The following is a 26,919-nucleotide window of genomic DNA, read 5'->3' as shown; positions in this document are numbered from 1 at the left end:
GTTGAAAAGAATAAAAAAAAAATATTAGTGGTAAGTATAATTGAACATTAATATATATGTATTAATTTAATGTGTTTGATTAAAAGGTAAATTTTATTAAAAATAATGTTAATTTAAATTTTAAAAATAAATAAATCAATTTTAAATAAAAAAATCTTTTACCATCTGCCAAGTTTGGAGACAGCTGCTGGTGCCAGACCACCACAACTAGTCCTATCGCCGACCAACATCTTTGACCACCAAGATCAGTCGCTGCAGGAGTCCAACATCTCTCGTTGAAAGGCTGTTATTTGAGGAAAAATAGACAGATCAGTTGAAAGTTTTTCTCTTTTTCCTTCAATAGGGGCAAACGTTAGATTGAGATTGAAATACGTACACAGTAGAACCCATGAAGGTGCCGCCACAAAGTTACAGAACTCGTAACTTCATGGAGGCTCACTTTGGTGGCTGACTTCAGAGTCATCGCTCGCGCGAACTTTCTTCCGAGCTCTCTCCCTTTTCTTCACGGACTTCTTCAAATAATGAAGACCGTTCTTCTGGTTTCTCACCATCCATCAAAGCAACACAAACGTAAGGGAGTCCAAATATGCTCTGTTCTATTCATTTTCGTTCACTCTCTGTTTCAATTTTTGTTTGGTAGATAAGAAACGGTTAGAAAAGGAAAGAAGAGAAAAGAATACTAACCGCAGAGAGCAAGAAAGGCTTTTATTACAGTTTACAGTGATATTGAGTTTGGTTCACCAGTTTCGCTTGGTAGAGATGGTTGGCTGTTATTTTTTGTTCTATTTTTTTCTCTTCTGATGTTCAAGGCGACAAAATTAGTTGATAACGGTATAATTTCTTCTTCTGTATTTCCTTTCGCTCTACTCAGCAAAGAAACAGAAAGTTGATATTTGAGTGCTCTTCTTGATACAAGGATGAAACCATACTAGTAAAAGACAATTATATCTAATGCCTCACACTTTTTCTCTGCAACCAAACAGATCAGGTTATATCGGCTTTTTATTTTCTCCTTCTTCTTCTTCTCTTTTTTTATTTTTTTGATTTTCTCCAGTTGAGAAGCTTGCTTTACATTTTGATCGTTTATCATGCTGTCTCTAAATCACCAGTGTCTTCAATTCCAATTAATTTCTACTGCTGGCTGTAAAAACGGGATTAAGAGTGGTAGAAAGTGATCAAATCGCGTTACGCGTTTAAGTTGTCTCACGACTTCGGAGTTGACTAGTCCTTGCTCGAAAAAGTAATAAATATTGGTCATAAATTGCTAAAAATATCATATTTCTTCCTTATATTGTCTAGCTTTCACATTACGTAGCATGGGACATTCTGTAATTTCATTGTAGAGAATATCGAATTATCTGAACTTCTACTTCTGCAGGGCCTGGATTTCAGCTTTTGATATCTGTAACTAAAGTGTGTCAAAATCACGAGTTGAGCTCTTCCTATTGGAGTTCTAATTGGCCGCATGAATGGATTCCAGGCGAAATAATTTTGTAAGGTTAGTTTGTTCAAGCCCGACTACTTCCCCCAACAGTCACCATTTATTGCTCGGTTTCCTCTGGTTTGGAATGTGACACTTTAAATACTTTCTCCAAGGTTTCGAAGTTGGAGTTCGGAGAATTCCATGAACGATGGCATATATGATCGTGAGCCACGAAATGATGATCAGTCAGGTCCTAGGAAGATGAGAGTCCATGATCCGCAGGATCAATTTCTTCAAAGGTGGAACAAACTATTTGTGCTTTCTTGTGCGATATCATTGGCATTGGACCCACTATTCTTTTACATCCCAGTGTTGAAGCTGAATGACGAGGAGACATGCTTATATACGGACAGAAAACTGGCGATTATTATTTGTGTTCTTCGTTCAGTCACAGATGCTTTTTATGCAATTCATATATACTTGCAATTTCGAACTGGGATTATCATACCTTCTTCCCGAGTGTTTGGAAAGGGTCAGTTGATTAGTCATCCTATGACAATAGCAAAAAGATACTTGTTCACATATTTCACTGTCGACGTTCTAGCTATCCTTCCATTACCACAGGTATGCATCGTGATATTCAATCAATATAAAGTTTTTGTAGTTTTGGATCCCTAATTGAATTCTAAAGCTTAGAGTGGAGTGATATATAATCTTGTTTATCACCCGAACCCTATATATGGTCTTTATGCATTCAGCAAACTCTTTTGCTCAGACATGTTCATATGTTTTAACTTCCATTTTTGTTGCTGCTACACCACTTGAGGAAACGAAACAATTATATCTCTCAAGGGAGAGCAGTCACATGATGAGTACTAAAACTTATGCTCGTCTGAAGTATGTATCCAGATATGTTAGGACATTGGATTATGCACACATTGACAAACTATATGGTTGTTATTAATAACAGAATTGATTTATTTGTTCATTTTTTGCTTGCTCTTCAGAATGATACTTCACTCAAATAATGCAGATATCAAATTCTCGAGATTCATAAACAACTTTTTGGTGGCTATAACCAAGCTGGGTTTTTGTGAATTGATTGGTGTAAAAGAACGAACTATATATGATGCTGCTAATTTCAATTCTGATTGTTCTGCTGACTATGTTTAGGTGGTAGTTTTTGTTACCTCTCCGTCATTCAAAAATGCACTTCCAATGGCGATGAAGGAAATGTTGAAGTCCGTAATCTTCTCCCAATATGTGCCGAGGCTTTTGCGGATCTATCCACTATATGTAGAAGTAATTAGACACTCTGGCAGACTAACTAAGACGGCATGGGGTGGAGCTGCTTCTAACTTTTTCGTCTACATGCTTGCCAGTCATGTAAATTATAGAACTTTTCTTTTTCTTTTTTTCTTTTTTCTTTTTGTTTTTTGTTGTTTTTCCATTTCTTCATCCTACTCCAAGATTTTTTGCTAACAAATATATGTGACATACACTAGGTCATTGGAGCGTTTTGGTACTTTTTTGGCATTGAACGACAGGATGCGTGCTGGCAGAAAATGTGTAGGAAAATTAATGGTTGTCGAGATAAAGATTTTTACTGTGGAAATAAACTTGACCAAGCTGACTTTGTTGGTGTAGTAAGTCAGGCTTGCCGTATTGTCGAACCAGATGAAACTAAAAGCTCAATTGATCACTTTGACTATGGAATATTTACTGGAGTTTTGAAGTCTGGGGTTGTGGAATCAAGAAACTTTTCAATGAAATTCTCTTATTGCTTCTGGTGGGGTTTTCGCAGTCTGAGGTTAGTAATTTCTAATTCCCAGGAAAAATATCATGGCAAGTTCTTTTCTAAATTTGAGGATTTCAAGTGGGGGAGAGATACATTAATTTAAGTGCGCCATAGGTGCATGTGTGTAGATTTTATGGACAACATTGAGGTTGTGTTTAGATGCTGAAATTATCTCAGATGATCTAAGTTAGTTTATCAATAGTAATGTTTTGTGGGTCCCATTATGATGTATTTGAATGTAAATAGGTTGAGATATGTATTTAAATGTATGAAGTAGGTTGAAATGAGTTTAACTTTTTTTTATGGGAAGTTGAAAACGTAGTGGTCCCATTAATGATTGAGTTGAGATGAATTCAACAACTAAACACAGCTAAATGCTCTATAAATATTGTAGGGCCCACATCATGTGTGTATCTTTCTTGCTTGAGATGGTCTTATAGATCTTGTTATAAGCATAAGCTTGTCAACATATGGAATGGCATTTTTAACTTGTTCCTTACCTTTTCTCTCAGTTCTATTGGCCAAAATCTGGAAACAAGCACCTTTTTTTGGGAGATAGTCTTTGTTGTTTGCATAGCCATATCTGGGTTGGTCTTTTTGTTAGTACTTATTGGCAATATGCAGGTAAGATTTTGTTCCTCATGGATTCTCTTGGAAATCTATTTTTCAAGCATTATGAGATCATTTCTATGCACGTCTAGTTTTGTCAATCCATATTCATATGCACCTTATCTAAACCTTCCAACCAATGGTTCTATAATAAACCAGATTTCCAGTAAATTATCAATATAAAGCAAAATTTTTTGTTTAATTCAACCATCTTCGAATACCTTTGAGGCATGTTTACTCTCAACAGTTATGCTGTTCTATTTTAAACTTCTAACTGCTAGATTACTAGCAGAAACACGATATGGATTTGTTCCTTCTAATTCTATCCATCCAACTTTAACCAAAAACCTCTTTGCTGAACACTCATAGTTCTAAAATGGACTAAGGTGATATCATGTTTCTTGCTGTCATAGATATATCTGCAATCTACAACAGTGAGGAGAGTACAAGAACTGAGGGTGAGGAAGACTGATATAGAACAATGGATGTCCCGATGTATGCTCCCTAACGAATTAAGGGAGCGGGTTAGACAACATGAACAGCACAAATGGCTTCAAATTAGAGGTGTGGAGGAAGAGAATCTCATCCGTAGTCTTCCTAAGGATCTTAGAAGGGACATAAAGCGTCATCTTTGCTTGAATCTTCTTCTAAGGGTGAGCACTTTCATCGAATGTTTTGTGCACCTTTTTGTCCATTTTCTTTTTACTTACAGTGTTCATCGAGGTAATTTTATCTTTAAGGTTCCCGCGTTCAATGAGATCGATCAACAACTGTGGGATCCGATGTTGGACCGTCTCAAGACAGGGCTTTACACAAAGAACACCTACCTTATTCGTGAAGGGGATCCGGTAGATGAGATGATCTTTATCATGCGAGGAACTCTAACCACTTCTACTGCTAATGGCGGAACAACTGATTTTTTCAACACTAGTGATCTTAAATCTGGTGACTTTTGTGGTGAAGAGCTTCTTGATTTGTTGTCCTCGACCGCATTACCTATTTCAACTAGAACATTAGTGGCTAGAACAGAGGTTGAAGCCTTCATTCTAAAGGCAGAAGACTTGAGGATTATGGCCTCTCAGTTTCCGAAACTTCGTAGCTGGGAGTCGCAGCACGCTTTCAGGTAAGTCTGCAGGCCATGCTTGCTAACTTTTTGCATAATTATTCCTTGGTTTTTTTCTTGCTTTGTTGTACTTTAATTGTCACAAGAATTATTTATAATAATTTGGAAAGATATTGAAATGTTTAGTGAAAAGGAAACTATAATCGCTATTGGGACTCTGATAATCTCTCTCATTTTCATGAATTTCATATTGGAACTGTGTAAAAATGACTTTCAGGTTCTACTCCCATCAATGGAGGACATGGGCGGCCTGTTTTATCCAATCAGCTTGGCGCCGTTTCTGTAAGAGAAAGCATGAACGGGCGGCTTTGTGTGATGCAGAAAATAGATTGCAATATGCTTTGGCAAATGAAGCTGGGACCTCAGAAAGTCTTGGTGCAACTAAGGAACGAGTGAAAGATATAGGCAATACCAGAGTGCTACAACTGCTGCCATCGAAGCTTGTTGAGCCCAATTTCAACGTTGCAGGTAATAAATTATTAGGGGCGTTTCAAGCGATTATTATGTAATTGTAGTTCATACAGTCACGGTTCATCATATCCAGAAAACATTGATCATGTGTTATTTTTATGAATGTGACTGCTGTCAAACCCGGATACTGAATCTCTTGATAATGTATTATTTTATGGGGAAATAGCCTGTTTAATTTTTCTGAGATATTAGAACTCAAATTTTGGAAAATTGGCTACTCAGGTGACAATACTGCACAGGAACGGACTACTGCAGTTGTTACGGAGCCTGCTACTACACAGACCTCAATGGGTCATCCTCCCAACGTGGCTAATATTGTGCGCACGGAGATTTTTGCAGCACTTGAAGAGCATCGTGTGGGTATGGAGAGGATCATTATGCTCATCATGACTCGATTGACGGACATGGAGGGTCATATGGCTGCTATAGAGGAGGTCCTCCGGACTCGAAGTCTTTAGTCTATTTTGGAGTCTCCAAAAGCTGTATTCCATTTTTTTTTTTTTTTTATGTATTTAATTTGGATTCATAGTATTGATAGCTCTGTTTACTGAAGAAGACTCATTTTATTTTGGAACTGGGATCATCTCTTGTGCCTGCTGAAAGCTTTCCATCTCTTCCTTTGCTTCAAGTAGAACTGATTTGGGACTAACAAACTTTCTTTCTAATACATATCTATTTCTTCTTAGCCAAATTCTTCTAAGAACACGTGTAGCTTCTTCCAGTTCCTTCCTCTATAAACTTGTTGCCATCCCCTCCCATATTCTATAGAATTCAACCTCCGCACATTTCCATTTTTTGTAAACTACTCCAATCTTAACAGTGGAGAGTTGTCTTAGGCTTCTCAATATTTAAAGTTTTATTTACGAACTTATAATTTCAAATCTTTCTGTCAAGGAAATTAGCATGACGAAACCAGAACATTTTAATAGAGGATGAAACCATTAATAGAACAAACTGTCACATCCATGTGGACAATTAATTAAGAATCTACTATTAATATAATTTAAAATTAGACAAGTCTGTAGTAACTTTATAAAAAAGTAAATCCCATAACGAGAAGTGTAAGAATGTTTGGGTGCTTAGTTAATTTCAGTTAATCTCAAACCAATTATTGATATATTTATTATTTTTTAACTTTTCATAAAAAACCTAAAATATATCTCAGCCTATTTCAAACATTCAAATACATTTTAACTCACTACTATTCACAGATAACTGATATCACCTCAACACCCAAACGCAGCCTAAGAAAATATATTTTTTATTTTAGTGAAATTCATTTTTTTACAAAAGATTTAAGTGGGAATCATCTATTTGAGACTTTATCCTATTGTGAAAAAGGATGACAAACAAAACAAAACAAACACAAGAAAAACAATCACACGACACAAAATTAATGTTGTGCCTACGTCAATAGAGCTGAGGAGGATTTATTATGCTGAGGAATCACAGAATATACTTTGGGGTGAAATCTTAATATTTAGGACACTCAGAACCTACAAAGTTGTTCATTAAGCATATATTTATATTATCACACAGCGGAAATCCTAATTTTCACTTTTATGCGATATACGCTTGAGTGAGATCTTTGTCTGATATTTGCTTGAGCTACCTGTCGAGTGAGATTCGAGTGAACTCTCTGCCTAAATTTTGCTTAAGCCACTTATTGCGCAAAAGTCAAACAAACTTTTTGCTTATCACAAACAATGCCAAAAATTTTTCCTAGGGGCATTTCCTATGGACCCACACATATCAGCCCAAGCCTCCTTAAAAATCTACCAAACAATCATAATGCATCCTTGTTGGATTGGGTCATCCAATTGGGACGGCACACCAACAAGCCGAACTCCACAAAATTCCTGCAACAACCAAATTATATTACTCTTACACAATTTCTGATTATTGCTTGGGTTATTTGGAAGTTTTGGAATCTAGTACTTTTTTAGAAAACAGATCTTCCTATCAATGCAATTGTGGATAATTGTTTTGATTATGTGGAGAATTATAGGTTGGTTAGGAAAAGCAGACAAGTCCATCAAAACTTATCCTTACTGAATTGGCTCCCGACCTCCACCATGTGAAAAATGGAAACTTAACTTTGATGGGCAGTCTTTTAATATTTACATCATTGTGCAATTTTGCCAAAAGAAAGAGGGGAAATGATTATGGCTATGCCTAGAAAGGAAGAGGGGATTTTCACAATGGATGACATTAAGGCTGTTGCTACCTTACAAGGATTTCAGATGATTAATCATATGAGCTTTTTACATCTGGTTATTGAGGGGGATTCACTTGTTATTGTGGATGCTCTCTACTCTACTCAAGAATAACGGTCCAGTTTTAGACCCTTAATACAGGATATTCACATTCTGCTATCTTCTTTTCAATCCATTGACATTATGCATGCAGGTAGACAAGGTAATGAAACTACACATCTGTTGGTGAGACATGCGTGTTGTGGATGATACTAGTGAATGGTGGTATGACCCTCCTAACTTTCTTCAAAGTAGTATAGTGGTGGATGCTGCAGGACTTTCTACGATGTAACTTTATATTGGTATTTTTTAATTAATAATATTTTTTTATCATTGCTTATACTTACCGTTGCTGTGTGCTCATTGCCTAATATTTTATTGTTTTAGTTAATTGGCCAACGTCCTTATTAGCACCATTGATGGCCAACATCCTTATAAGTATCATTGATGGCCAACGTCCTTCTTTTTATTAATTTATCTTCTTTATTCCCAGATGCCATATGTACAAACGGCTACTTGTTACATGCATGGTTGAATTTTCTATACAATTGGGGCCTCTGTCTAGTGTACTCTTAAGGTTTTAGTATATGGTGTTGTCTTTCTATACAATATAAATAGAGAGAGAAAAAGAGGATTGTATGTAAATATTTTTTAGAGTATTTTCAGATAAAAGAAATATGTTCTTTTGTTGAAACTTTGAACTCAACTACTTGTGCAGAGTTGGTTCAGGCTATAAGCCGATCAGTTGGGCTGTTATATCTTAGAGAAGTCAAGTCAAGAAGAGTTTTGATGCACCGGTAAATTTGAGATTTTGTATACCGCAGAAGGCTTGAATCTCCTTAAAAATGGTGATATTTTCATGCCTCAGTCCAAACTAATTTCGTTTGAATGTTAATTTTATTTTAATTTTTATTATATTATTGTATACTTCACTAACAATTTTAAGGAGATTCAAATGGTGTTTACAATCGAAAAATGCACGGAAAGCAGTGAATGTCTCAATAAACCCTTTCAATTTGTTGAATGGTGGTGAGCAAGTTCTAGTGCTAATAGGTAAATCTGCTATGATAAACGTTTGTTCAAAAATTATACTCATTTTAAAGTAGAGAAAGAAATTACACTTGGTCATTCTAGTAAAACCAAGGCTGTTGAGAGTGGTGAGGTTGAATTGAAAGTCACATCTGGGTGTATATTGATGCTGAAAGATGTGCTTTATACACCGTATATGAGAAAGAATTTGATGTCGAGTTTTTTACTCAACAAAACGGGTTTCAAACAAATTATCGAATCCGATGAATTTGTTATAACGAAAAATAGAGTTTTTGTGGGCAATGGTTATGTTTGTGATGATATGTTTAAATTAAATGTTGAGCATAAAGCATCAAATATTTCTGTTTATATGTTTTCTTCTTTAAATTTTTCGCATGCACGTTTATGTCATATCAATAGTAGATATGTTGCTGTCATGAGTAATTTAGAATTAATTCCCAAACTAACAAAAGATTTTTAAAAATGTGAAGTTTGTAGTGAAGCAAAAAGTACAAAACAGCCTCATAGAAGTGTTGAAAAAAAAAAATACCAAATTGTTATATTTAATTCACAATGATCTTTGTGAATTTGAAAGAATTTTAACTCGTGAAGAAAATAGATATTTTATCACTTTTATTGATGATTTTTCAAAATACACTTATATTTATTTATTAAAAAATAAAAGTGATACTTTTGAAAAATTCGAAGAATTCCTCCATGAAGTTGAAAATCAATTTGGTAGAAAGATTAAAAAATTTAGAAGTGATAGAGGCCAAGACTATGTTTCAAATGATTTTAATATTTTTGTTTAGTTATTGGGAATTATTCATGAAACTACTGCACCATATTCACCTGCAACTTACAGTGTGGCTGAGAGAAAAAATAGAACTTTGATTAAGTTGACAAATGCTATGCTTATTGATTTAGATGCTCCCTCAAGTTTTTAGAGTGAAGTAGTTTTGACTGTTTGTCATGTTTTAAATAGGGTGACTTACAAAAATTTAAAAACTAAATTATGGAGAGGGTATAAGCCAAATTTGGGATATTTTAAAGTTAGAGGTTGTTTGGCTTTTGTAAGGCTAGCAGATCCTAAAAGGCCCAAATTAGATATTAGAACTACCACTTGTGTCTTTCTTGGATTTGCTAAAAATAGCACTGCCTATAGATTTTCTGATGTTGAAAATAAAGTTATTTTTTAATCAGGCAATGTAATTTTTCATGAAAAAAAATTTCCCATTAAATCAAAAAATAGTGGGGCTCAAGAATTTAGAAAAAATATTTTTTCTGAAGTTAGTTCTTCTACTCTTCTATAAAATGAAGAAGATTTTGAATTAAGGAGTAAGAGAGCTATAATTGAAAAATATTTTGGTCCTGACTATTATATTTACAATATTGAGGAAAATTCAAAGAATTTACAAGAAACTTTAGCATTATCTGATTCTATATTTTGGAAAGAGAATGTGGATGATGAGATGGATTCACTAATTTCTAATAAAACTTGAAAATTAGTTGAATTACCACCGGGTTGCAAATCCATAAGATGTAAATGGGTCCTTAGGAAAAAATTTAGACCAGATAGAACAATTGAAAATTTCAAGGCTAGGCTTGTCGCAAAAGGTTTTAAACAAAAAGTCGACCTTGATTTTTTGGACACTTTTTCTCTAATTACAAAAATAACATCCATTAGATTATTGATTGTCATTGCAGTGATTTATAATTTAAAAATTTATTAAATGGATGTTAAAACAACTTTTACTTTTTAACCTAGATGAAGAAACTTATATGGATCAACCCGAAGGCTTTGTAGAGCCTGACCAAGAAAGCAAAGTGTGTAAGTTGACAAAATCCCTATATGGCTTAAAACAGGCCCCTAAACAATGGCATGAAAATTTGAGTCTTCCATTATTGAGAATGGCTATAAGTCAAATGAAAGTGATAATTGTATATATATCATAAATCTTGAAAAAATTCACATGTTATTATTAGCCTATATGTGGATGATTTATTGATATTTGGTTCTAATTTGCATGTCATAGATGAAACAAAAAGCATGCTTAGTAATCATTTTGATATGAAATATCTTGGTTAGGCTAATTTTATTTTGGATATGAAAATCACCAAAACATGTGATGGTATTTATTTTTCTTAATCAATCGCATTATGTAGAAAAATTATTGAAGAAATATAATTATATTGGATGCAAGCATGTTGTTACTCCTTTTGATTCTAGTGTTCATTTATTTTCTATTGAAAATAATGATGATGTGATTAATCAAGATGAATATGTTAGCATGATTGGGAGTACTTAATAGATTTACTTAATAGATTATGCAGCAAGAGTACTTAATAGATTTACTACCAAACCTATGAGAGACCATTGGTATGCAATGGATCGGATAATGGAATATTTATACAATAGAAAACATTATGGCTTGTTTGATAAAATGTATCATGCTGTACTTGAAGGCTTTAGTGATGCTGATTGGAATATCTTGTCAAGTGATTCTCTATCAATTACTGGTTATATTTTTATTTTGAGTGGTGGTGCTCTATATTGGAAGTCTAAAAAACAAACGATTATTGTTAATTCAACCATCGAAGCTGAGCTTATAGCTTTAGCTTCAGCAAGTGAGGAAGCAAATTGGTTGAAAGATTTATTACATGAGATTCCCTTATAGGAAAAACCGGTTCCAGTCGTTTTAATTCATTGTGATAATACTACTACTGTTGATAGAGTACAAAACCGTTATTATAACGGTAAATCCAGATTCATAAGAATAAAACACAGTATTGTGATATTTTATTTGACTGGTGCTGTTATTAACGTGGATTATGTTAAGTCTTGTGATAATCTTGCAGATCCACTAACCAATACCTTGACAAGAGAAAAGGCCTGGAATACATCAAGGGGATTGGGATTAAAACCCATAAATTCATTAACCATGTATGAGGATATCCAACCTGGGAACCAGAGATCTTGATAACCAGGTTTAATGGGAAAAACAAATCATATGATAGTCGTAAGAAATGCACTATTTTTTTTTCTCATTCATATGATGTGAGTGCATTTTATTCTGTAATGTTATGGAGGATGAGTTTTTGAAGAAATTCTTAATAAAATTCTATAGCTCTTATGAGTCAGGTGTAAAAATTACAAAAGCACCCTTGACAAATTTCACCTATGTAAGTGTAAGAGTGGGGCCGCTTTATATGAGATTTTAGTTTATCCTCAAATACACTCATAAAACCAGGATTAGCACAAGGCCATAATGTGCTGGCTAATAAAACTCATGCCAACACCTGGAGTATTATGTGTGAGTAATAATTCTTTATTTTCCTTAAACAGTCATAGTTTAAGTATGAGACCACTACTGATTTTAGAGTAAAGGTTATTATTTCATTAAGTGAGGATTCAATATAGAGCACACTTTCATGATGCATAATAATCATTCTTTGTCTGTAAATATCTCTTTATTTATTTTTTTATTATTAAAAAATAGTAGGGAAATGTTGATATTTTTTAATTAATAATAATTTTTTACCGTTGCTTAATTATACTTACCGTCTCTCTGTGTTAATAGCCTAATATGTTATTGTTTTAGTTAATTGGCCAACATCCTTATAAATATTATTGATGGCTAACATCATTCTTTTTATTAAGTTATCTTTTTTATTGCCCAGATGCCGTATGTACAAACGGCTACTTTTTACACGCATGATAGAATTTTCTATATAATGGGGGCGTCCGTCTTGTGTACTTTTAAGGTTTTAGTATATGGTGTTGTCTTTCTATATAATATTAAAAAAATTCTATAGAAAGAGAGAGAAAAGGAGGATTGTACGTAGATATTTTTTAAAATATTTCTAAATAAAAGAAAAATAATCTTTTGGTAGATTTTTGAGCTTAATCACTTATATATAATTGATTCGAATTATACGACAATCAGTTAGACCATTGTATCTTAAAAGAGTCAATTCAAGAAAAATTTTACTATACCGGTTAATCTAAGATTTTGTACACTGTAGAGGAATTGAATCTCTTTAAAAAAACGATATTTACATGTCTCAATTCAAACTGATTTCATTTAAATGTTAATTTTATTATAATTTTTATTATATTATTACGTATTTCACTAACATTTTATTTAATACAGATGTCGAAAATTAATATACGTTCTGTACGTATATGAGTTCCATTAATATTGCGGGTATTTCGAAGCTTCCCAATTGAAAAGGCATCTGCTTTCTACATTCTCCATCTTCAATATATATTATACATATGTATGTATGTATAAGGGTGTGATCTGCTGTCAATGAGGCAGCTCTTGGACTAGAATAATTTCAGGCAGAGTGCTACAGAAAAATTATTTTCTTTTTGAAAAATGCTTGATCTAAAACAAAATTTTAGGAAAATAATATACTGATATTATTTAATATGATACGAGTCATTCTAAAATACTTTTTATTGTTAAGGTAGATACAACAATAAACACAAACACCAGCCAAGGCAACATGACTTGAGATAAAACCGATAAGGATGAGAAGCTGAAACACAACAACAATGTGACAAACAACCTGATAAGTTGATAACCGAACCTAAAAAATGCAAAATATTCATGGCTGATAACAAACATGTAAATGAGTATAAATATATAAAAATTATATGTACAGTTATTTTTATGTATTTTTCTGTATATTCTATTGATGTGATTGGTTGCATATTAAAAAAAATTGATGTATTCAATCACAACAGCGGAATGTGCAGAGAGTATACAAAAATGATTATATACAGAATTATTCATAAATATAACAGATATTCAAATTGAAAGTACAGAGATTAGCCTTTCCACTTCTTTAAATTTACTATCTTACACAGGCTATATGTATTTTATTGTAATGCTCAGAAGGAAGACAATTCCTTCTGAACAAAAAAGAGGCCGGAAGGACTGCCATTGCGCATCAGGGCTAACATCACAGGACTTGAAGCACCCTCTTCAGTCGATAATATGCCAGTGTTTCCATTTATATCTGTCTTGACAGAGCCAGGGCAGACACAGTTGATGCAGAAACTTGGATACTTTTTGGCCAGGATTCTTGTGTAGGCATTCATGGCTGCTTTTGAAACTGAATAGGCAGATAGAAAAGTTGGCCACCCTTTTGCTGTCAGTGAACCTTCTTTAAAATCTTTTAGAAACACCTTCAACACCTCATCCACTTTTTCTTCAGTAAGGTTTTCAGCATCACGTAAAATTCCTTCAGCCCATTTATTTTGAATGCTCTGAAACAGACAAGCAAGAAAGTTTTTTGAAAAATTAACTGATATAAGATTAACATAAGTTACGAAAGTAGAATAATCCAAAAGACTTGTCACATTTCAGCATTGGCCCAGAGTGAATTCATCAAGTTAATAAATAGTTTTTGCCTTGTTGACTCAGCTTGATCAGATAATGAGATCATTGAGATGAATTTACCAAAATTTGGTCTGTATTTCACCCATTTTACAACGGTCTAAAATTCAAGTTGAGTCTCTGCTAGAAGTTCAAGTTGCCTGAGTTTCAAGCCTTCCAAAGTAATGTAAAACTCTGTCAAGTTTCTTTAGAAGGTGCTAACAATGTGTTTCTAAGTGTAGAATGTGCTACTTTCATACCTCTAACTTCCCCAAGGACGATGAAATGTTAACAATCCTTGGTGAACTGGACAATTGCAGGACAGAAATGAGTGTCTCAGCCATTCTTCTAGCACCATAGTAGTTTGTTTGCAAGCATTCTTCTGCTAACTCAGAATTCTGAATCAGTTTACTCCGATCATATCCGGCTCCTGCCTGCAGTAGCACCAAGAAGTCAATCTCCGTTGTTACTATCACCGAGTACTGTGAAGACCATGGTAGACTGCAGCAATCTATGGAGAAAAGAGAAAATCACTCTCAAAAAGGCTATAAAACAGAGCCTAAAAGATGCCAAGTTTTCTCAAGGAAAAGTAGATGTTTAAAAAAATATATAAAAAGATCAAAAGCATTTCCATGTTATTGCTTTGCAGAATCTGATAGTCCTTAATGCTTCTTAGAAACTCTAATGTCAACAACAAGATGGAGTCAAACGATGATGACTGAGGGTTATATATAAATTACAGGTTACTGTTCGTTTTTTTAAAAATGAAAAATTAAATAAAAACAAAAGATGGAATGCAACCATGACATTCAAAACAGGAGTTGTTCAAAAACTACTGTAAAAAGACAATTGTAGCCGGTAGAAGTTAACTATTTACCCAAGTACTTACCCCAACATCAGCATCTAGTTTCACTCCACCAATCCCTGCGTTGTTCACCTGCACATAGTTTTGACATTTCATCATTCGTTTTGTCTACATGAGCTATTTTATTATAGGCAGGAAAAGATATCGAATCCCTCCTGTTATTTAAAGGATTTCTAACCCATAAGGATTACCTTAATTTTATTAGGAATCTGAAGTGCTAATTAGCTGTTATAATAATTTTGATTAGCCACGTGTTAGTTCTACCATTAATGTATCGAGATCATATGAATATTAATGTATCGAGATCATATGAATTTCATACAAGTTGGTAGTTTCGGCTGTCAATTATCAAGCTTTATCATTTGATTGAAAAAAAAAAAACAGAGAGATCATTCAAGTGCAAAATGCAAAAATTTCACCCAAGAAAAAGGTTCACACGGGAAAAAAACGCAAAATAATAGTAACACAACCATAACTAAGAAAAAGAAGTAAGCTCAAAATAAATAAATAAATAAACTAAGAAAAAGAAGTCAACGAGTTCCTACAAGAAATCAAAATTCAACTAACTCTCCAACCATCCCATGAAGGATACTTAACCGTTTTCGTAATGTCCAGGGGAAAAAAAAAAAAAAATCAGATTTGAATCATATATACCAAGATATCAAGTTTCCCGAACTGGGTTTTGATGAAATCTGCGATAGAAGTAATGCTAGCAGGGTCAGACACATCAAGCTGATGGAAAACCACTTGATCTGAGAGACCTGAGTATTGCAGTTTCTGCAGAGCTTCAAGACCCCTCTTCTCATCTCTTGCTGTTAACACCACTACGATCCCGTTTGAAGCCAACTGTCTAACTATTTCAAACCCAATCCCCTTATTCGCCCCTGTAACAACTGCATATCTGAAAAGCAAAACACCCAAAAGAAAATGGGAGAGATGGGTGTTACACATGTAATGTGGTTGGGGACTGTGACTGAAAGTGTAAAGATGCCATCGAAGGGCTGAAGAAGTTACCTCTTCGTTGATTCAGCCATTGATGACTAGAGTTGGGACTTTGATTTCGAAAATGGATAACGTGCACTCAGCTCTGAGGTTGGATTTTTAAGCTTACTCGTCCTAGGATTTGTTGCTTCTGGAGTTCTGAAGAAAAAAAGAATCCAGGTGTGTTCTGGCAAGTTGGCAACGTGGTTGTCTAGCGAGCACAGAAAGATTGGAAGAAAGGTTTGGGAGTGAGATCAAAATTTTAAGATTAAAATGAGAGTTTAAAATATTAATTTTAATAATATTATTGTATTAGAATTTGAAAAAGTTATATTAGAATTTAAAAAAGTTAAATTATTTATTATATTTTATATAAAAATTTAAAAAAAATGTAATGATGAGATATGAATCTCGTTTTACATATAAGATAGGAAAATGGTTTCTATTTATTATTTTTTAAAAAAATTAAGAACGACGTATTATATATCACATATTTTTTATTTTTTATTTTTTATTTTTTTTAAATTTATTATTCTTAAATTAATTTAATTATTTTACTCATTACCCATATGCTAAACATTTGGTAAAAATAAAAAATAATATGATGTGTAGACTTATATTTTGAATTTTGAATTTTTCAAAAATTAAAGAAACTAAGTTATTTCTAAAATGATTTTAACTGAACTCCTGAATTATTTTTATTTTGTGCGTGTACTAATGCGGGATCACTACTTGATCCATGCAGGGATCCAATTTCACAGATTTTTCCACGCTCCTCTTTATTTAACCTGTTGTTTTTTTTTTTTTTTTTATAAGGCAGAAACAAGCCTTTAGAACTTTTCATTTCAATGAACTAGAAATACACATAGGGTATTCCTCCATAGTGATGATACAATCTGAAATGGAAAGAGCATTCTTTGCAAGAATGTGAGCTACAACATTACCATCTCTCCTAACATGAGAGACTTCCCACCTTGCAAAATTTATAAGTCCTACCTTAGCTTCGAAAAGGAACATGCTAGCACTGCACCACACCTCTTGTTCCCCCTGCAAAGCTTGTATGGCTTGGAGTGAGTCACCTTCCAGCACCACCTTTGACAGCCCCAGGTCCCTTGCAAACTGAACAGCCTTTAGAGCCCCATAAGATTCGGCCAGAAAGGGATCTGTGAGTAGGGGCTTTCTTTTCCTCAGTGTTGCTACAACCATGCCTTGACAGTCCCTTACCACCACCCCCACCCCAACAAAACCTTTTATCTTGTTCACAACTCCATCCCAATTAACTTTAAACCAATCCTGTGGTGGTGGTCTCCACTCAGATTTAGAGGAAGTTGTCATTCCATGCATGTGGACCTGCTGCCTTGCCCTTTCCTGTTCTTCCTGGTCCCATTGAGTTCTCTCTTTCACTTCCCTGGTGATCTTGTATGGCGGCCAGAACTCTTGGTTGAAGATGAATGCATTCCTTCTAAGCCATAGCTTCCTTGCCACCACGGTGAACTCCTCTAGCTCCTCTTCAGTGAGCAACTGGAAAAGGTTTTCTAAGAGTTGCAGCATGGGGGTGTGGGATAGTGTGCATTTTTGTAATCTCTTTGAGCATTGGCCCCACACATCTCTGGCAGCTTCACACGACCACAAAGCATGTGTTGAGTCATCTTCCTCTCTTTGACATATAAGGCACAAAGGATTTGGGACAACCTTCTTTTTATAAAGATTGGATTGAGTTGGAAGGATTTCTTTACAAGCCCTCCAGAGGAACATTCTCTCATTAGGAGTGACTCTAAGTTGCCATATTCCTCTCCAAATTTCACCAGCACTAGTGCTTGTTGATGCTTGACCCTTTACTGCCACCTCCTTAGACTTTTCCAGGTGGTAAGCACTTCGAACTGAGAAGGAACCCCCTCTTGATCCATTCCATACCAGCTTATCTTCTGTTCTGAGGGAGCTTATAGGTATCCTAAGTATCAAGTCAGCTTCCTCCTGGTCAAAAACTTCCCTAACTAGCTCAGATTTCCAGCACTTATTGTGGGGGTCAATGAGTTCAGATACACTTGCATTTGCTTCCAGGATCCTCTGATTACTCGTGGCCTTGGTGGGTGTGCTCCTAAGAATCCATTTATCTGACCACACTTTGGTTTTTTCTCCTGTGCCAATTCTCCAATAGGCCTCTCTTTCAATAATATGCCTTGCAGAAATTAAGCTTCTCCATACATAGGATGGTTTTGATCCAATCTTGGCTAGTAGAAACGAGGATTTAGGGAAGTATTTAGCTTTTATCACCTTTGCTGCCAGAGAATTAGGGTCCTGGAGTATTCTCCAGCATTGCTTTGAAAGTAAGGCTGTGTTGAAGATTTCCAAGTCTCTAAATCCCAACCCTCCATCCCTCTTCGACTGCCCCATCTTCTTCCATGAAAGCCAGTGCAGTTTGTTTCCTTTTTCTTGTTGACCCCACCAAAAATTGGCCATTGCACTATTGATAGCTTGTAGGAGACTTAATGGCAATTTGAAAACACTCATTGTGTAGGTTGGCAGTGCTTGCACGACTGCTTTCAGGTATATTTCTTTCCCTGCCAATGAGAGGGGTCTAGTAAACTTGCTGTTCAGCTTCTGCTTTATGTTGTCTAGGATTGCCTTGAAGGTCTTAACCTTGTGTCTCCCAACGACTGAGGGAAGGCCCAAATACCTTTCATAAGCCATTGCTGTTCTGACCCCTGCAATTGATGTGATATAACCCTGAGTAGCTCTTGCTGTGTTTTTGCTGAATATTATGGAAGTTTTCTCAATGTTCAACCTTTGCCCCGAAGCCATTTCATAGCATTTCAAAATTTTTATCAATTTGACCCATTCTTCAGCTTTTGCCTTGCAGAAAACCAGGCTATCATCTGCAAAGAAGAGGTGGGACACCTTCAGTTGACCTCTGGCTACTGGTATTCCATGTATATGCCTGTTCTCCTCAGCTTTGGTAATTAAATTACTTAAAGCCTCTGCACACATGATACAAAGGTAGGGTGACAGAGGGTCACCCTGCCTTATACCTCGAGTTGGAGAGAATTGTGGTTGAGCTGTACCATTCACTAGAAGAGAATACTTGACTGTCTCTACACACGTCATCACCATTTCCACCCATTTTCTGCAGAAACCCATCTTGTATAGGATTGCTCTTAGGAAACCCCACTCAACTCGATCATAAGCCTTGCTCATATCGAGTTTGAGTGCCATATAGCCCTCTTTTCCTGACATTCTACACTTCATAGTATGTAGTGCCTCAAATGCCACTACTATATTATCAGATATTAATCTAGAAGGTATGAATGCAGATTGAGATGGTGAAATAATACACGGCAGGATCCTTTTTAGTCTGTTTGCAATCATCTTAGAAATAATCTTGTATATTACATTGCACAAAGAGATATGTCTGAAATCTGTTACCCTTAGAGATTCCTTCTTCTTTGGTATGAGGGAGATGAGTGTGTTGTTGATGCTCTCCAAACTGCCTTCTGAGTTCAGAACATTAAGCACAGCTTCTGTAACTTGGTCTCCTACAATGCTCCAGTGCTTTTGATAGAAAAGGGCAGGAAAACCATCCGGGCCTGGTGAACTCATCCCTTCCATATGGAAAACTGCATCTTCTACTTCCTGTCTACAGTAGGCTTTTGTTAGCTGCCCATTTTGTAAGCTGGTTACTTTGGCCTCCAAAGAAAGAACACACTCAGTTTCTAAATTGGGTCTCGAGGAAGTGAAAAGGTCAATGTAATACTCTTGAAAAAGGCCACTGATTCCTTCTTTTGACTCGACCAAATGGTCTTGGTTATCAAGTATTCCTTTAATAAGATTTGTTTTCCTTCTCTGTGTAGCAGCTTGATGGAAAAATTTTGTATTCCTGTCTCCCTCCTTCAGCCACTTCTTCTTTGCCCTTTGCTTCCACTTGATGTTTTCCATTTCTAGTGCTGTATCTATATCTCTCTGAAGGTGTTTTACTTGTTCAGTTAGGTGACCTGAGTTCCTGTTTTGGAGCTGAGCTAATGCATCCATGTTATCCCTTACCCTTCTTCTTGTGTTGCCAAACTTTTTTCCACTCCACTGGTTCAATTTTTCCTTGCAGTGCTGAAGGCCTGCTAACATGCACTCCATCTTTCCTCTAGCATTTTTTGGGGTTTTCCATGAGTTTTCCACTTGCTTGTAGCACTCCTCATCTAGGAGCCGCTTGGCTTCAAACCTGAATGTCTTTGTTTCCCAGGGGCCTGGTCTTGGTAGTTGGTTATAGGTGATCCACAGTGGACTATGGTCAGAACTGAGAGTTGGCAGTATGTGAACTCTTGCATCATTGTTTTGGTCTGACCATTGGCCATTACAAAATGCTCTGTCCAACCTTTCTTTAATGAAAGCTGGTCCTTGTCTCCCATTGTTCCACGTGAACTTACTTCCAACATACCCCATATCAAAAAGGCCACACTTAGTCACTGCTTCCTGGAACCTGTCCATCTGCTTTTGTGGTCTTGCAGGGCCCCCTTTCTTCTCATTAAAATGGAGCATTTCATTAAAATCTCCAACACATAACCATCCCAAATTGTCATTAGGATTCAAACTCTCCAAAAGCTCCCAGCTACCCCTTCTGGCTTCTGTGACAGGGTTTCCATAAAAACCAGTTAGGATCCATTTCTTTGGTACATGACCAGATGAGACTTGTAAGGATATGTGTGAGTTGGTGTATGAGATCACCTCTGCCTCCGTGTCTTGCTTCCATAGAAAAGCAACACCACCTCTAGCCCTTACTGCATCAACAATAAAACTGTTTTCATACTTCAACACTCTCTTGACAGTTTCCACTCTAGATCTTCTGCTCTTTGTTTCCATTAAGAAAACAAAGGTGGGAGACTTGGATTGCACTAAAAAATGCAAGTTATTCACTGTCCGAGGGTTCCCAAGCCCTCGGCAGTTCCAGCTCAAGCAACTCATAAACACTGGTGGGGCTGGGATCCAGCCACCACCATCTCCTCACCATTCTGCTGTTCTGGTTCCACCCCCTCCTGTTTTATTTTTTTCCTTTGTGGCTTGACAGAGGAAGACTCCTCATGGTTCTGCCTTTTGCTTAAAACTGGAATGGTATTTTCTTTGTTACTAGTTGTCTCAGTAGTAAGTTGGCCCGGCTTTTTTCCACGAGCCTTTCTCTTCCATGTGGCCTTTTTCTTAATTTCCTGCAGCACTTGCACCTGATCAGAGACAAAAAGACCAAAAGATGATACTTGGTCCTTAAGCCCATCAGTATGACTTTTTCCCACTGAGCCTACCTGGGGCCTTATTTGTTGACATATTTGCATATCATTCTTTGGGAAATCTGGTTTGTTGCTTTTTCTCATTAAGCACGGTTCAGTTTGGTTTATATACTCAGAGGTGACATTACACATAGGTAGCCTCACTGTTTCCTCTACAGGAAAGAATGTACCTTTTGCAAGTGATGGGTTGGCAGATGTCTGCTTGTTTCCTCCTCGAGCTGCTGAACTGTCTGCATCAGTGTGCTTTGGTGTCTGCCTAGTTGTTGAGATGTAAGGTTCCTCGGTAGCAGGGTCATCCCTGACCTCCTTGTCTGTTTTCCATTTCTGTTCACCATGGTCATGCTTGCTGCTGTCTGTTCCATACCTTTTTCTTCTCACCATCCATAGGTCTGGTTGCTGGAGCTCGTAACCATGGTCCATACTGCCTCATTTCACTACCTGTGTTGTTAGCAGAACAGCCTTTGGCATTGTGCTTTATGCAACCACACCTAAAGCACATGTTAGGCAGTCTTTCATACTTCAGAACAATCCATGACTTCTTCCCTTCAAACGTAAGGAAAAGACCTCTTTGTATTGGCTTTGTAATGTCGAGTTCCACCTTCATACGTATGAATTCTCCCCAGCATATCCCTCTGGTATCTGCTTGTACTTCTAAACATTTTCCAATGCTATTTCCAATTTGTTGGCCAACATCCGAATTCATGCTTGCAAAAGGTGTGTTGTGTGCCTGCACCCAGAAGATCTCCATAGAGAAAGGGATTTCTTTAACTGACTTCTTTCCTTCGAATGAGTGTAAACAGACCAACCATCTGTCAAAGCACCATGGCCTTCCTTGTAGCACCTGTTCCAGGTCCTGTTCTAGGTGAAATTCTACTAGAAATTGGTTGCTCCCTACTTCAGAAAACTGCATCCAGCTAGTGCATTTCCAGGCTTTTGCCATAGTGTTTTTGAAAGCCTCCTTATTGATAGCCCTCTCAGCGATGACCATAGCCAGTAGACAGTGTTGTCCTTGTTTCAACATCCTTTCCTTTGAGCTGTGTGAGATAACAACCTCTCCTTGCTCCTTTTCAGTCAGGCTGAGAGCCTCCCACTTCATAGCTAAATCCTCTTCCATATCCTCTTCCAACTATCAGAGATAGCTTAAGAGACCAGACTCTTCAATGAGAGAAAAAACCTCACCCTGAAAACCAGGAGAGGAGCTATCATTCTAAAGCTGGGAAAAGCAAAAGAAACAGGGAAAGAAAATCGAAATCCCCACTGTTGTATTTAACCTGTTGTTTGATAGAGAAATATAGTATGTACTCGAATGTATCGCTTCAAGTAACTGTTCATCAATTTTATTTTATTTTTTCATTTATTTTATTCTTTCGTGTGAACCATATAAACGTAGGTAATATTACATAAATCTTATGTAGTGTGCGGTTGATTTCATTTTTATTTTGTTTTTTCACTTATCATTACTAAAGCACCGCTGCTCCGGATCCCAGTGGCTGCTGCCACTTTGAGCGGCAGCCAAAAAACTCATTGGCTCCATTTCAGATGCCTGTGTTGACGGACCTGGAAATGAAAGTTCATAGTGATTCGATATACATGTACGTAAAGGGATCACCTCTTTATTCTACCGTTTTTCTGACAATACTGTATAAATACAAATAGGCATAGAATCCTTAGTCGAAAGCAGACACTTCATTCTGAACAAAGAAGAGGCCAGAAGGACCGTCGTTTGGCAGCAGTGCCAACCTGACGACACTTGCAGCACCTTCTTCAGCCGTCAGCAAGCCATTGTTCTGATTCATTTCTGTCTTGACATAGCCGGGACAAACGCAATTGACTCGAAAAGAGGGATATTTCTTGGCCACAATTCTGGTATAGGCACTCACAGCTGCTTTCGAAACCACATAAGCAGTTGGCCAGCCTTTGGATTCCAAGCGTCCCTCTTTGAAATCTTTCAGATATTCTATCAATACCTCTTCCACTCTTTCATCTATAAGTCTTTCGGCATCCCCTAACACTCCTCTGGCCCACTCGTTTGGTACATTCTGAATCACAAGATGGAAACTTGCATTTGAATTAATGGGAAATTGGATCGCGTATGTATATATATAAAAGACTGGAGTGTTTCTAAAATGCCAAAGGTTCGGAAAGACAATCTAAATTATTAGGAAAGACTCCAATTACAATATTGACTAATCATTTTGATGTATAGTATATGCATAGGACTTTCCTTAGATCTCTATCATTTTGAAAAGATATGACCCCTTCCAAAATAGATGAAACTCAACTTGGACAATTTTCAATGGAAAATTATATATACTATGTTACAATTTTATTTTCATCTTATTATATAAGATGTATTATATTTATCACTATTAGATATTTTTACATGAGAAATGCTACTCATCATCCCTACACCACCCACCAATATGTGATTTATCATTTTTATATATAATTTGTCACGTGTTAGTGTGTGGTATAAGAGATGATAATTAAAATTTTACTTCTTACATAGGGGAATGAAAGTCTGGTGTAAAACATTATTTATTTTCAATTGGTATTAAAATTAGAAAAAACATAGTTTTGACATTCCAAACACAACATTGAAGTAGATCCCACAATGATTAAAAAAAAAAATGGTACACATGGATGTTTACACACACCAACTTTAGTTATAGAGAAATGATATTTGCAATCATAGTTATGCAAGCGCCACGCAGTCTTTTTGAAAAAAGTAAATTAATACGGGACCTATATGAAAAAAAAATTAACTTTTTAATCGTGGACTCCACTTTTTTCTAAAATGATTGCACGACATTTGCATAAATACTGCATGTAGCATTACTCTTAGTATAATATCAACTTTCGATTCAAACCCATTTAAAAACTTGTAGAGAACTTCAATATAAGCGAGGATGCTGCACAAATATATCTGTAGTTGCTTCATACCTTCAAGGTTCCATTGGAAGAGGAAATATTAACAATCCTCGGTGAATTGGATAACTGAAGGAGGGGAACAAATGCTTCAATCATTCTTTTGCCGCCATAGTAGTTTGTTTTAATGCACTCTTCAGCCAACTCATAAGTCTGAACAAACATTTTGCTCATATCGACTATGGCACCTTCCTGCATCAACAAGGAAAAAACTCTGACCATCCTCTAGCGCATGTCTGCCCAATTGCGCATCACTTTCCTCGAGTCCACTCACTATTTTTCTGGCAAAGAAAAATATAAATAAATCATGCTAAAAAAAGCACATACCTTACCATGACCTGAAGCTGCTAAAGCGTCCCCATCTACTATAGCTCCAGGAACCCCGGCGTTGTTGACCTGCACAGTTTTTACAAGATTTCTCAGCACTCATTTTGTTCTGAAAATTCAGTAAAACCAACAACAGAAACATGGAATCTGCCAAAACAGAGACCAAAATATCAGCTTCGGATGATATATACCAAGATATCAAGTTTCCCGAACTGGGCTTTGATGAAATCTGCAAAAGAAGTAATGCTAGCAGGGTCAGACACATCAAGCTGATGGAAAACCACTTGATCTGTGAGACCTGAGTATTGCAGCTTCTGGAGAGCTTCAAGACCCCTCTTCTCATCTCTTGCTGTTAACACCACAACGATCCCGTTTGAAGCCAACTGTCTAACTGTTTCGAATCCAATACCCTTGTTCGACCCTGTAACAACTGCATACCTGAAAAAGAAAAAAAACCAAAAAAAAAAAAAAATTCACGAAGGAATCAGAGAGATGGGGGTGCTATATATACGTGTGGTTTGAGGTTTCGATGGAATGTGTAAAAGACACCATGGAAGGACTGAAAAGGGAAGATTGAGGAAATACCTCTTTGTTGCCTCAGCCATTGATGGTTAACACTTCGAAACTTGGATTGAGAAAAACGAGTAAGGTGAGGTCGGGAAATTGGACTGCCATTTGAGTGGTAGATGCTGGCCTTTTATTGTAGAAAAATGCATCTGACGGGTGTTCGGGGAAATTTTGCAAATCAAGTCAGATTTCGTAACCTGATACGTTTTTTACTTTGAAAGGCAGGGAAGGAGATTTGTATATTTTAAAATTATAAATATTATTTTTTATTTTTATTAAATGATTAATTTATAAATTGAATTAAAATATTTACCGTATATATTGGCATAATTATAAATAAATAAATAAAAGTACCCTAGCTAAGTGATTAAACTTTCGTACAAAAATTAAAATCTTATAGGCAATCTATGTATAAGTCAAAATTGTTTTGAAGTTAAACAAATTTATTTTATTTTTATTTGCATGAACAAAAACTCGTTATTTTTTTAGAGTTATGATACAAATCAAGTTGTTGTGGCATCCATCAACCATTAAATTAATTCTACTGTTTTTAAAATAACAAATTCAATAAATGATAGATAATATCACATCAATACAATATAATAAAGTAATTCTATTTATTATCCTCATACACTATATATTATATATATATATATATATATTTTTTTTGCTATAATAAGTGTATAGTATATGAATGATAAGTAAAATAACTCAATTAGTTTAACAAAAATAAAATAAAATAATGAAATAAACAATTTTTTTTTTTTTTAAAATAAGTAAAGAGTATGGTGTGAAATGATGAGTAGAATCACTTATAAAAATACGATCCCATTTGATTATAAGGATGACATGAGATGAAAGTTGAAAATTGAATAATATATTATTAAAATTTAATTATTTTATTTTATTTTTATTTTAATATTTAAAAAATTGAATTTTTTATTATATTATGTGTGTGAGTTTGAGTAAATTGTAATAATTATATTAGATAAGATGAGATGAAATAGTTTAATTTATGCAATCAAACCAGGCCTAAAACAATAGTATACCATATAACATATGTTTTTAATTCCTCGTATTGACACCGATAATTTTATTTCAAAAAACTTATATATCACAAATAAATTTGTTATTTATACTCTAAAAGGTAAAAAAGCATGAGAAAGCATAATATGCGGGGCATTAAAATTTATAATGCCATACGAATAATTTAATAAAATTTATAATAATCTTTTCTAATTCGTGTGATGTGGATTATAGAAACTTGGATTATACATTAGAAAAATTTTAAATATAAGTCCACACACCATATTATATTTTTTTATTTTTTATTAAATATTTGATATATAGATAATAAGTAAAAGAATTTAATTAATTTAAAAAAAACTTTAAAAATAAATAAAAATAAAAATATAATATAATATATAATTTGTAAACTACGTAGCAAAGATCTACAAGTTATGAACCTTCAACCTATGATGCAAGTTATGAGACAGATGTAAGTTATGATTCCAAAGTCAAAGCAGGTGTCCTGTCGATATTAAACGAAGGGGACTTTTTTTGTAGAAATGAAATGGACTTGACGAGTCCTGAAATGGACGTTTTGAAAGATTCAAATTGATTCCTTAATAAGAGCATTTATCTTCTGTTCTCATCTCGTTTTCTTTTTTCTTTTTTTTAATTTATTTAAATTTATAAAAAATAAATTTTATTTCATTCATAAAACTTAAAAGGTACATTTATGATTAATAAATACAAAAAAAAAGATTATTCATTTATAACATAAATTTCTTTATAATAAATATTATCTTAATTTCTATAAATTATTTACTGATAAAATCTTTTAAAATATGAATATATGTTAAAATATAGATATTTATAAGAGATAA

At 35.1% G+C, this 26,919-nt stretch overlaps 3 protein-coding genes across 6 annotated transcripts; 1 reads left to right on the top strand and 2 right to left on the bottom strand.

The window, feature by feature from the left end:
• Positions 1–234: 234 nt before the first annotated feature.
• Positions 235–6,109, top strand: LOC122309641 (cyclic nucleotide-gated ion channel 1-like). Of its 2 annotated transcripts, none has more exons than XM_043123177.1 (10): positions 235–570; positions 1,379–1,498; positions 1,597–2,047; positions 2,597–2,809; positions 2,929–3,233; positions 3,734–3,845; positions 4,244–4,483; positions 4,571–4,953; positions 5,171–5,421; positions 5,647–6,109. In XM_043123177.1, the coding sequence occupies exons 2-10, from the start codon at positions 1,470–1,472 to the stop codon at positions 5,880–5,882; spliced, it is 2,220 nt and encodes a 739-aa protein (XP_042979111.1). In that variant the 5' UTR covers positions 235–570; positions 1,379–1,469; the 3' UTR covers positions 5,883–6,109. The 2 variants fall into 2 exon arrangements, with proteins under 2 accessions (XP_042979111.1, XP_042979116.1); XM_043123182.1 differs by lacking the exon at positions 235–570 and adding an exon at positions 577–831.
• A 7,320-nt stretch (positions 6,110–13,429) lies between these two features.
• Positions 13,430–16,181, bottom strand: LOC122309606 ((+)-neomenthol dehydrogenase-like). 3 transcript variants are annotated; one of them, XM_043123156.1, is made up of 5 exons: positions 15,975–16,181; positions 15,615–15,861; positions 14,985–15,032; positions 14,356–14,577; positions 13,430–13,986 (listed from the first exon to the last, which is right to left on the bottom strand). In XM_043123156.1, the coding sequence occupies exons 1-5, from the start codon at positions 15,992–15,994 to the stop codon at positions 13,609–13,611; spliced, it is 915 nt and encodes a 304-aa protein (XP_042979090.1). In that variant the 5' UTR covers positions 15,995–16,181; the 3' UTR covers positions 13,430–13,608. The 3 variants fall into 3 exon arrangements, with proteins under 3 accessions (XP_042979090.1, XP_042979082.1, XP_042979076.1); XM_043123148.1 differs by having other exon boundaries at positions 14,356–14,553; positions 15,975–16,180; XM_043123142.1 differs by having other exon boundaries at positions 14,356–14,529; positions 15,975–16,177.
• Positions 16,182–22,756: 6,575 nt separating this feature from the next.
• LOC122309583 ((+)-neomenthol dehydrogenase-like) lies at positions 22,757–25,230 on the bottom strand. Its single transcript, XM_043123109.1, has 5 exons — positions 25,049–25,230; positions 24,655–24,901; positions 24,464–24,532; positions 24,152–24,328; positions 22,757–23,247 (listed from the first exon to the last, which is right to left on the bottom strand). Exons 1-5 carry the CDS (start codon positions 25,066–25,068, stop codon positions 22,876–22,878), a joined length of 885 nt encoding a protein of 294 aa, XP_042979043.1. The 5' UTR covers positions 25,069–25,230; the 3' UTR covers positions 22,757–22,875.
• Positions 25,231–26,919: the final 1,689 nt, after the last annotated feature.

The sequence above is a fragment of the Carya illinoinensis genome, chromosome 1 (genome assembly GCF_018687715.1).
Source record: "Carya illinoinensis cultivar Pawnee chromosome 1, C.illinoinensisPawnee_v1, whole genome shotgun sequence".
Classification (NCBI taxonomy): Eukaryota; Viridiplantae; Streptophyta; class Magnoliopsida; order Fagales; family Juglandaceae; genus Carya; species Carya illinoinensis.
The sequence above is the reverse complement of the archived record's forward strand: the minus strand, read 5'-3'. Positions and strand labels throughout refer to the sequence as shown.

What these genes read in the sequence shown, in the direction of transcription:
- LOC122309641 (XM_043123177.1), top strand. Translation starts at nt 1,470, where the DNA reads ATGGATTCCAGGCGAAATAATTTTGTAAG. An exon ending in TCTACATGCTTGCCAGTCAT is followed by an intron (nt 2,810 to 2,928) that starts GTAAATTATAGA and finishes GACATACACTAG; the next exon opens with GTCATTGGAGCGTTTTGGTA. An exon ending in GAGTCGCAGCACGCTTTCAG is followed by an intron (nt 4,954 to 5,170) that starts GTAAGTCTGCAG and finishes AATGACTTTCAG; the next exon opens with GTTCTACTCCCATCAATGGA.
- LOC122309606 (XM_043123156.1), bottom strand. Translation starts at nt 15,994, where the DNA reads ATGGCTGAATCAACGAAGAG. An exon ending in ATGGCTGAATCAACGAAGAG is followed by an intron (nt 15,862 to 15,974) that starts GTAACTTCTTCA and finishes TTTGCTTTTCAG; the next exon opens with ATATGCAGTTGTTACAGGGG. An exon ending in AACTAGATGCTGATGTTGGG is followed by an intron (nt 14,578 to 14,984) that starts GTAAGTACTTGG and finishes TGGTCTTCACAG; the next exon opens with TACTCGGTGATAGTAACAAC.
- LOC122309583 (XM_043123109.1), bottom strand. Translation starts at nt 25,068, where the DNA reads ATGGCTGAGGCAACAAAGAG. An exon ending in TCGGGAAACTTGATATCTTG is followed by an intron (nt 24,533 to 24,654) that starts GTATATATCATC and finishes AAAACTGTGCAG; the next exon opens with GTCAACAACGCCGGGGTTCC. An exon ending in CAGCTTCAGGTCATGGTAAG is followed by an intron (nt 24,329 to 24,463) that starts GTATGTGCTTTT and finishes TTGTTGATGCAG; the next exon opens with GAAGGTGCCATAGTCGATAT.